General features: G+C 41.8%; 1 protein-coding gene across 1 annotated transcript in view; it reads left to right on the top strand.

The window, feature by feature from the left end:
- The first annotated feature begins 794 nt into the window (after positions 1 to 794).
- The window catches only part of SLC6A2 (solute carrier family 6 member 2), a 61,506-nt gene continuing 51,700 nt past the window's right edge, over positions 795 to 10,600 (top strand). Inside the window, 1 exon segment of the mRNA XM_044661409.1 lies at positions 795 to 1,113. Coding sequence (XP_044517344.1) covers positions 795 to 1,113 — 319 coding nt within the window.

Genomic DNA, 10,600 nt, shown 5'->3' with positions numbered 1-10,600 from the left:
CTAGACAAATGGGTTTAGGTCGATCCGGGGGTATAGGAGGGCGAGTGGTTAAGAAGGGATGTTGAAAGGGTTCCAGGGGCGTAGATTGAGGGACAGAGTATGTGCATGTGACGTAGTTTGTAGCTGAGGGTGCAGGCGACCGTGCGCGCCCAGGTTGGAGGGGCGCGGACAAGAGGGACCTCCTTGGTCTTGAGGGTTGATTGTGCCCGGAGGGTAGGGTTGAAACAGGAGAGAGTCTGTGGGAGTTTTGGTGGTTAGGCTGAAGAGTGGGTATCACTGAGCATTCTGTTTTTGTACCCCAGTTAGTCATGGTTGGGTCCCACGATGTGTTTCTGTCCCTATAACGCTCAGCTTAGGCTTCCCAGAGACTTCCCGTGAGCATCTAACAAACCCTACTAAAGAGGTGAGGGCTTAGCTGTCTTCTCCCTGACTCTTTCTCCTCTGGTGTGAGAGAGAGCAGTTGTTCCGAACCTGGACCTTGGGTCACTCTCTCCAGCTTTTCACCTGTGGTTTCTATTTAACTCGGAGTTGGCAGAGATATCGGTTTCTAAACTTCTTACTAGAAGCGGTTCTCAACCCCTTTCTCTGTTTTTCCTTACCTCTCTCCTTTGGTACTACATCTCCAGGACCCAGGTCTGTCCGAGAGGAGGTTCCCGTACAAGGCGGAACGACTCCGGTGACCGCCTGTCTCTCCTCCCTCCCTTCCTTCCCTTTTGTCTAAGCAGAGCCACCGCCCGCCCCGGCTGGGGCTGGAATTCGAACCCCACTCGCCCAGTCTGATACTGGTCGCCTCCATGCTCCTGGCCCGGATGAATCCGCAGGTGCAGCCAGAGCGCAGCGGGGCTGGCCAGGGGCCGGGACAGCTGGGGCCCCAGCAGCCCCAGCAGCAATCCCAGCCGCCACCGCCTCTGCAACCCACTCGGAAAGCTGTGGAGCTGGTGTTGGTGAAGGAGCAGAACGGGGTTCAGTGCGTTCTTGCGCCCCGAGGTGGGGACTCGCAGCCTCGGGAGACCTGGGGCAAGAAGATCGACTTCCTCCTGTCTGTGATCGGTTTCGCGGTGGACTTGGCCAACGTTTGGCGTTTTCCTTACCTCTGCTACAAGAATGGTGGCGGTGAGAAGACTCGTGCATGGTGGGGACTTTTACTGTGGGAGCAAGGCTGGGTGGAAGTTGAGGGGGTACGGACACTAGTTTCCTGGGTAGTTGTAGCCATAAAAGCGCACTGGGAGATGGTAAGCGCCCTGGGGAAAGGAACCTCGCATGCAAAAAGGCTACTGTTGGTGCTATGGAGAGATTTATTGAAACAGGCGCGCACGGAAAGATTGGGACCAAGGTTATGGAAAAACTGTGAGCAGGACGCACGAACATTGAGAACAGAGTCCATTAAAGACAACCTTCCCCAATCCCCCACCCCCAAAACAAACAAACAAACAAACAACAACAACAACAAATGGTTTACTCAGCCAGACAAGACGCAGGGAACTTTATGGAAGGCTTCTCAGGGCTAGTAAAAACTAGGAAAGTGTTGAATTGAGGGGGGAGGGGAAGGGAGAGGTACTGATGAGAGAGAACATTTCCTACATTTCCTATCTTAGAGCCTGGTTCCAGTTTCCTGCTCGCCTTTTTTTTCCCCTCCCCCCCCCCTCCTTCCTGGACCTGAGTTGTGACTCTTAGTACAGAAGGTACTCCTACTCCTGGCCCAGACCTCTTGTGGTTCCAAACTAGGATTTCTAAGTCTGCTAGAGGGCTGTAAGCTGCTGTCTGCAAACTCTGGAGAGGGTGAAGTGAGGATAGAGAAAATCTCTGTGAGAAGGGGGTTAGGGAACACTTCACTTGCATAAACTACAGACTTGTCTTGACTAGGATGTACCATTAATTTGTTCTCGAGCTCAGGCAATTCTGAGGTCTTGGCAGTAGGAACCGCGGGGTCTGGGGTACAGGCTGGTCTCTGGCTGTGGGCATGAGTCTTAACATCCAGGAACACAGGGAAGCTTTTCTTCACTTCCCATGGTACCAGAAAAGCTGTGAGGGACCAAGGGGAAAATGAGATAAAGGAGAGTGTCAGAAACAGAGCACATAGGGACAAGGGACGACTGTGGGAGGTGAAAGCCAGATTCAGCTTCTTTTGGGGGAAGACGGTAGGGAAATATGATTCCTGGTTCCAAGAGTCTTATTGGTGAACTCCTGCTGTCTGAGGCTAGGAATGACTGGCTGTGGTGTCTATTGTACCAAAGTTGGTGTAAATTCAGACCTCTGTTTAGGAGTGTGGATTATAGTCTAGGAAAAACTTTAAAGAATAGAGAGGGTGAGGGGCAGGAGGAGTGGAGAAAAAGTCTTGCTTTTGAACTATCCTTGGGTAGCCTCCTCCCATTATCCCCTGAGCAGTGGAAGAGAATGTAGTGGAAAACAGTTTGGGGTCAGAGGGTCTAGGTTCTGGTCCAAACTTTGCCACTTGATTTTCATCATCTAATCCCTTTTGTGACACCAAATATATATGTGGACATCTGTATTTTGGTGCAAATAAATGTAGTGGAACTTTCCTCAGATCCAGACATTTGGCTCCTTATCACTCCTGTCCACACGACTTGATTCATCAACCATCAACCACAACTCACATAGATACCTACAGTTCCTTTTAATTCAAAATCCCATGATCTGGGAATACTGCCACCCTAGCTGTAAGGGCTAATGCCATCCTTATGGACTGGATTAGGACAACTACAGACACATAGAGAGGGGGGATTGCCATATAATGCTTATCTTCCAGTACTTCCTTTTGACTCTACACTATTCCATTTAGACATCTTGTGATGACATTCAAACTGTACATGCCATGTAGTGCTGGCACATGCAATAAGTAGACATCTGCTTCTCCTATTAGCAATTAAATAGATATGAGATATTATTTTAGTGATCTGGTCTTAATGGCTCATTGAATGGGAATTCTAGGGGGTCTCCACGGCTCAAGACAGAGAGATTTGAGCAAAATTAGTAAGAGAATAGTCTCACTGGTAGTGTAGTGAAAAGTATATTATTTCTGAAGTTGGAAGACTTGGGTTCCCAGCCAGGTTTTTTTTTTTTTTTATTTATTACCAAGGTGGAGTTTGGAAAAGATACTTTTGTCTGGGTCTTGGTTTCATTCTTAGGAAAATGAGGGACAGAATGGACTTAGTGCCCCCCTAAGGCCCATAGCTCTGACTCCTTTGCTCTAATATGAATATGAGACAATATCCTCAGAGAAAGGGAAGACCAAAGATTTTTTTCATAGGCATTCTCTTGGAGTGGCAGTACTGAATGGGCAAAGTAGTGGGCCAAATCTATGATCTCCAGACAACTGAGCCCCACCCCACCCCCTATTCTTTTTTTGGGCTTCTAAGCCTCAGGTCTCTCCTGAGGCTTTTGGGGTGGGGATGGATACAGGGGGCCTAGGAGACTGGGATTCAGAGGTAAGCAGCTGCAGAGGATGCTGGTGGTTAAAACCATTATTTACAGTCATCTCTAGCATCTGGTCCAGGTGGATACATGAACAGAGCAGGAAAATATTCTGTCTAGCTGATATGACTTCTCATAACATGGAGTCCAATGATCTATGAGACTCAATTCATTCAGTTCTCTGAGGTAAGGGCTTTCTCTTATGTGAATATGATTCTTACTACTGATCCAGTGGAGCTATTGCAATAAAATTATTGCAAACTCTCAAGTGCCACATATCAAACAATAATTATTGTCTGCTAAATATCAGGCACTATGGTGGGCTCTGCAGATAGAAAGACAAAAATAAAACCATTCTTGACTTTAAAGAGTTTATATATGAATGTTTTCTTATATATGCAATTTGATCTTTATGTCCTAATGAGGGAGGCCCTTCCTTTAGAATGTAAACTCCCTGAGGGCATGGCTTGTCTCATTTTTGTCTTTTTATCCTTAATGCCTATCATATGAATACATTAATTGGCTTCTTAAAAAATGTGCTGGTAATTATATTGGTACAAGGAGCATCCTGGGAGGACCTACCTCTGCCAATACAGATGGGCATCTCCTCTACCACTTACATCTTAGGGTGTTTTCCAGAGGCGTTGAAGCTAGAGTCATACAGCCAGGATGTATCAGAGATGGGATTTAAATTCTTACTTTGAAACTAACAAAGCCAGGCTGGGTCTCATCCTTGGCACATAGTAGATACTTAATTAATGTTTGTTGATTGATTGACCTTCAAACAATAAGCAATGGATTCTTTTTTATTAATAGAGTTTATTTCCAGCTATCTCAGCCCCTCCTTCCCCTCCCCATACCATAGAAGGCAGCATCTGGCAAACAGATTATATATGCATACATATATATTCTGTCTTTTGTTTCCATTTTCAGTTAATTCTCTGGAAGTGAACATTCATGAGTTATTCTTCAAATATGCTATATAAAATTGTATATAATGTTCTCTTTGTTCTACTTGTTTCACTCTTTGTTATCTCATGTAATTCTTTTCAAGTTAAAAAAATCCACTTAGCATTTCTTATGGCACAGTAGTATTTTATTTTAATCATATACATAACTTGTTAAATCATTTCCTCAACTGATGAAACAATAGATTCTTAAAGACTGAAGAAGAATAAAGATTCTTGAAGAAGGGTCATAGATTGTTATAGAAAGTTAGAGCCAGAAGGAAACCCAAGAGATGACCTAGCTAAGAGTTATCATTTTATAACTGGGTGAAAATGGAAGAGAATAAATTTCCCAGTCTCACAGCCTTGTATGCATCAGAGCTGGAACTGAAACATAGGTTTTCTATGTTCTTTTCACTATATAATAGTTCGGCTGGTCTTCTACAGCATATACAGCTAGTCAGTATGGGTTTGTTTCTCCATTTCCACCCAACACAATTGGTCTGCAAAGTGTATGCCCTTGGTAGAGCCCATGATCTATGATATCTTAAATTCAAAGGATCCTAGATCTAGAAGTGGAAGGGATTGTTGAGATCAGCTAGTTTGATCCCCTCGTTTTGTAGATGAAGAAACTGAGGCCCAGAGATGTACCTAACTAAAACAGGTATGAAATGTAAGGATGGTATTTGAACCCAGATCTTCTTACTTCAACCCAATGCTCTATCCAGTGCCTATGATTTCAGATAGATTAAACTAAATTTTCTAATGTTCTTATTCATAATACAGTTGGCCATTGTAGATAATATCTTGACAAACTAATAATTTAACCATTTGCCAGGTATTTATTCGTAACTGTATTTGAGATTAAGTGCTCTGAGGTAAGGGTTTTTTTCTAGTTATTTTCAATTAGTTTACCTTCAATTAGTTAAAAAAAAGTCTTCATTGCTGTTTTTGAAAAATGCAGGGGTGGCATTCCATCATATACTCAAGCTTTGTGAGCTCAGTCTTTGGCAAATGTTTATTATTTTCTTCCCTTTTGCTCATAATAGGTTCTTTTTTAAAATTTAGAATATTTTTCCATGGTTACATGATTCATGATCTCCCCCCTTCCAGAGCTGACAAACAATTCCAGTGGGTATACTTGTATCATTGATCAAGACCTATTTTCATGTTATTCATATTTGCATTAGAGTGATCTTTTAACATCAAAACCCTAATCATATCCCTATTGCACTACATGATCAATCACATGTTTTTTCTTCTGCATTTCTACTCCCACAGTTCTTTCTCTGGATGTGGATGTCATTGCATTGCTGTTGTAGAAAAGTCTTTTACATTCGATTTTGCTATAATGTATCAGTTTCTGTACAATATTCTCCTGATTCTGCTCCTTTCGCTGTGCATAAATTCTTGGAGGTCTTTCCAATTCACATGGAATTCCTCTAGTTCATCATTCTTTTCAGCACAATAGTATTCCATCACCATCAGATATCACAATTTATTTATCCATTCTCCAATTGATGGACACCCCCTTATTTTCCAATTTTTTTTGCCACCACAAAGAATGTGGCTATAACATTTTTGTACAAGCCTTTTTCTTTATTATCTCTTTGGGGTACAAACCCAGCAGTGGTATGGCTAGGTCACAGGGTAGGCATTCTGCAGATGTTTATTATTGCTTGCTGAGTGCAGGGCACATAATTCAGTGTGGTGAATAACTAAGGGGACATAGAGGGACAGAGAACTCTGGGATGGCACACTGGAAAGACCTTTGGCTTTGGAGTCACAGACTGGGTACAAATCCTGACTCCTTCATTGACCTTAAGAAGAGCAAATCACTTGACTCTCTCTAGACTTCATTTTCCTTATCTCTAAAAGGTGGAGAGGGTGGAGCCAAGACGGTGGCTTAATAACAACAAAAGCTAGAGCCTCTCCAAGAATCCTCTAAAAGGTGGGGACTGGACTTAATATGTCTGTAGGTCCCTTTTATTTCTGGCTCTAATATTTTATGAGACAAAGTGCAAAGTATATTATGCATCAAGAGCATACTGTGCTTGAGGGATGGTGAAATTGATATGTTTGTTTGAAAGGGGAGATTTAGGGCAGGAAAATAGTGACTGAAAGTAAAAAAGAGGAGGCAGCTAAGTAGTCCAGTGAATAGAGAGCCAGCCCTAGAGTTGAGAAGTCCTGGGTTCAAATTTGACCTCAGACTCTTCCTAGATGTGTGACCCTGAGCAAGTCACTCTAACCCCAATTCCCTCTTACTGCTCTTCTGCCTTGAAATCTATGCTTAATGTTAATTTTAAGACAGAAGGTAAAAATTTTTAAGAAGAAATAAAAGCATAGGGAAAGGAATAGCTGCTAACTGAGGTATACCTAGGAATGTTTCACTAGATGTAAAAGAGATGGAGTACAGAATACTCTCCATGTAGAAAGAGAGGGCAGCCTCCTTCTCTTCCTCTGACCTCTGTTGATTCATTATCCTTTGTCCACTGATTGGGGAATGGCTAAACAAGTTATAGCATATGTTTGTGATGGAATACTAATGTGATGTAAGAAATGATGAGCAGGTAAATTTTTTTAAATGGAAGGACTCACGTGAAATTATAAAGGGCAAAAGAAGTAGAACTAAGGGAGCAACAGGAAATATTGTTTGAAGAATAGCTATGAATATCCATTTCCAGAGAAATAACTAATAAATAGGAACATACATGACATAGTTTTATATACATATATATATATATATCCAAATTATGACTTCTCCCTGCCCTAGTTATTACTCAGGTTGTCTTTATTATCATGCTAATAATTCAATCATTTCTTCAAATGAATTTTCATATATGTCCTTTCAAAAACAGTACCTTAGAGACAGAATAGATTAATGGAAAAGTGTCTGAACTGGAAGTCTGAGGATGTGGGTTCTAGTCCCAATTCTTTAACTCTATTTGGTTTATTTTGGGAAAGGGTTTTCCTTTCTTGGTGGGATTCTGTTTCCTTGTCTGGAAAATGAAGAGAGTTGGACTAAATAATCTTCAAGGTCATTTCAAACTCTACCAGCCTGAGTCTAGACAGTTTTCTAGGTAGCTTGAGAAGGCACTGTTACTTGATATGTAAACCTGCCTCGGCCCATGCCCACCAGGCTTTCTCTACAATGCTCTATGCCAGTAGTAACATGGCAACCTCCCCAAGACCAGTTGTTCTTTCTGGCGTTGACTGCAAAATATTTTGAAATGATAAGGTGCCAATACCTTGAGCTCCCAGCTAAATATTTTCTGAATGAATTATTGAGCACCTACCTGCCTAAACATCTTTCCAAAGGGCATAGTGTTCATGCAGGTTTAAAGGAGACTTTTATTGGTATGTAGTTTTTCTGTGGAGCTGTGTTCCAAGTTATTCCAAAGAAAACGCAACTAGACGGGGTTGGAAGTTAATAAAGGTTTGTTTGCTTCTAATGGGACAGCCCTCCCTCCCCATTAGTTAAACCTTGTCAACACCATGCACTTTCACTGCCTGGGAGGCACTGGTCTTCTAGGGAGAGGGAAGCATGACTGGGTCACTGTCCTTCTGCCAGGATAGGGTCACTCCTCCTACTCTAGGAAGGCTGATTTTTATGAACTAGCTTTCCTGTCTAGAGAACATCTTGAAAAGATAGCTTTCTTATGCTTGATCTTAGAAGGGGCATGGGTAATTATGACTTTGGGAATAGTCTTAGACCTGGAAATGCAATGCCTCATACATAATAGGTACATAATATGTACTCATTGAATGAATCAACAGATGGATGAATAAAATGAATGAGTGGGATGGCCACCACCTTAAAAGGAAGTAGAAAAGAGACTTAAAATCATATTAAGGGGAGGCAGCTGGCACAGTGGGAATATTACTCTATTGAGAGTTAAAGGACCTGGATTCAAATCTGACTTCTCCTCTTACTACTCTCTGAGTGACTTTGGCCAAGCCTCTGGGCCTCATTTTTTTCATCTTTACAATGAAAGGGCTGCACTAAATGACCTCTAAAGTCTCTTCCCATTTTTAATCTATGATTCTATATAAGGAAATGGAAGAAGAAAAAGGGACCAGTTCTGGGACAGTGATTGTTTAGGTGAAATCTTGGATTATGAACCAAGAGTCCCAATTCTTATCATTTTGTGACACTGGGAAAGCATAATGGCCCTAAGTTTTTGGCAATCTGTCTTCAGCTTTATCACAATCTATGATACAAAAGTGCTCTGGCAATTATAAAGTACCTTGCAAATTTAGCACCTGGCTCCTGGTGGGAGTCTCTTTACTTCCTCCAGGTTATTTGAAAAGGTTTAAAACTGAAGATCCTGAACTTTTCATATAGAGAATCATAACTTGGGAGCTAGAATGTGAGTTAAAAGGGACTCCTAGGACATTTGTCCAACCATGTCATTTTACAGATGAAAAACTGAGACCCAGAAAATTTTAGTGACTTGCCTGAAGTCCCTTTGGTAATACATAAATAACAGAGGCAGGATTTAAACCCAGGTTCTCTTATTCCTAACATAGGACTATTTTCATTGTACCATATTGTTGCTGAGGCCAGATGTGAGGATCTGGCTGGTATGACTATCAAGGTGTGGTGATTGAGCTCATTCCAACCCTCTCTGTTCCAAATCTGACTGCAAATGGAAGATTTTCAAGATAAATTGGGGTGCCAGTTCTCCTCCTAAACTCAAGAAACAGGAGTGTTCATGCCCACCATTCCAGACCAGGGCTAATATTGGCCATCTGGCCATTTGTTATCCAGCCAAGTAGCTCATTGTTTCAATGGGCAAGTTCACATATGAACATGGTCATAGTCCAGTTCTATGCTAGAGCTTCTTCCCAGCACAAAGAAGGGTGCTTGTTTTTCTTTGCAGAAGGACATTTGGGAGAATAAAATGTGACTGATAGAAAAACTGGATGGGCAAGTCTGTCTTGGAGAGAGAGAATCCTTGGGAGGTTTTCCTGTGGCCTGGGATTTTTTCTAGCCTTGGGAGTGATTCTGAAAGGACTACTTACCTGTTCTGGAATCTGACAAAGTATTGTCTCCCTTTTCTAAACAAAAGACAATGGAACAAGGGTCTAGAATAGCAGAATTAGAAAAAAAACAACTTTGAGGTTAATGAAAACATTAACCCTCATTTTACAGAGGAGGAAATGAAAGACCAATGAGAAGCTACACCTTACCTAAGGATACATAGGAAGTTAGTGGCAGACCAGAGAACTGAATCCAGGTCTCCTGGGATTTTCTCTTTGTACCTCTAGAGCTGAGAGATTTCATGTGCAACTAGAAGATAAGTGCCTGGAGTACCCGAGAAGGGTTAGATTTTTTGGCAAACGTTTTGTTTCTCTGTCCTTTCACCTTTGAAGAGCACTTCATGGATCTCTCATTGGTCTTAAATTGCTGAGGACTTTAGAAGAATGTTACCTGGTAATTGGCTCTATCTTAAAAAGGATCTCGGTTGACAATAGTGTAACTAGGAATTCAGAAAGGAGATTCCTTCCTTTTGCTCATGGATTGTTCCTATTTCCACCCTTCATTATTCCTGATTCTATTTCATTATTAAAAATTCCTATCCCACTGACCTCTCCTCTTAGATTTCAGAGAGGAAAGCCACTGATAAATAAATCCATACTAATGATCTTAGAACTTTAGAGATGATCTCATCCAAATCCCCTCCTTTTATAGCTGAGAAAGCTGAAAGCTCAGAAAAAATGAAATCCATTGCCTGAGGAGTATTTGCATTTTAAAAGAGAGCTTTCAGTCGGAATCTGCTAACCCAAAGGAATAAATCTTTAGTTTGGTATCTCTGACAGGCAACATGGTTGAATACTGGGGGCAAGATTGAGGAAAGTAGATCCTAACCAACATAATTTGAAGCAAACTATGTGTTATCATTCCTCTTAGTCTCATTAGGCATTCATGCTTACATATCATGAAGGTGAAGACAGCTCTGAATTTAGAACCAGAGGACCTGAGTTCAAATCTGGTTCTACTACTTATTACTTTCAAGACTGGGCAAGTTACTAAAAATCTCTGGCTTTGAGTATCCACCTCTGGAAAATGAGATGTTTCTGCTCTCTTTGACCAAGTGACCTCTGAAGTCCCTTCTAACTAGAAATTTATGATGGTATGTGTGTGTGTGTGTGTGTGTGTGTGTGTGTGTGAGAGAGAGAGAGAGAGAGAGAGAGAGAGAGAGAGAGAGAGAGAGAGA

Source organism: Gracilinanus agilis, chromosome 2, assembly GCF_016433145.1.
Source record: "Gracilinanus agilis isolate LMUSP501 chromosome 2, AgileGrace, whole genome shotgun sequence".
Classification (NCBI taxonomy): Eukaryota; Metazoa; Chordata; class Mammalia; order Didelphimorphia; family Didelphidae; genus Gracilinanus; species Gracilinanus agilis.
This window is presented reverse-complemented; position numbering and strand designations above follow the sequence as displayed.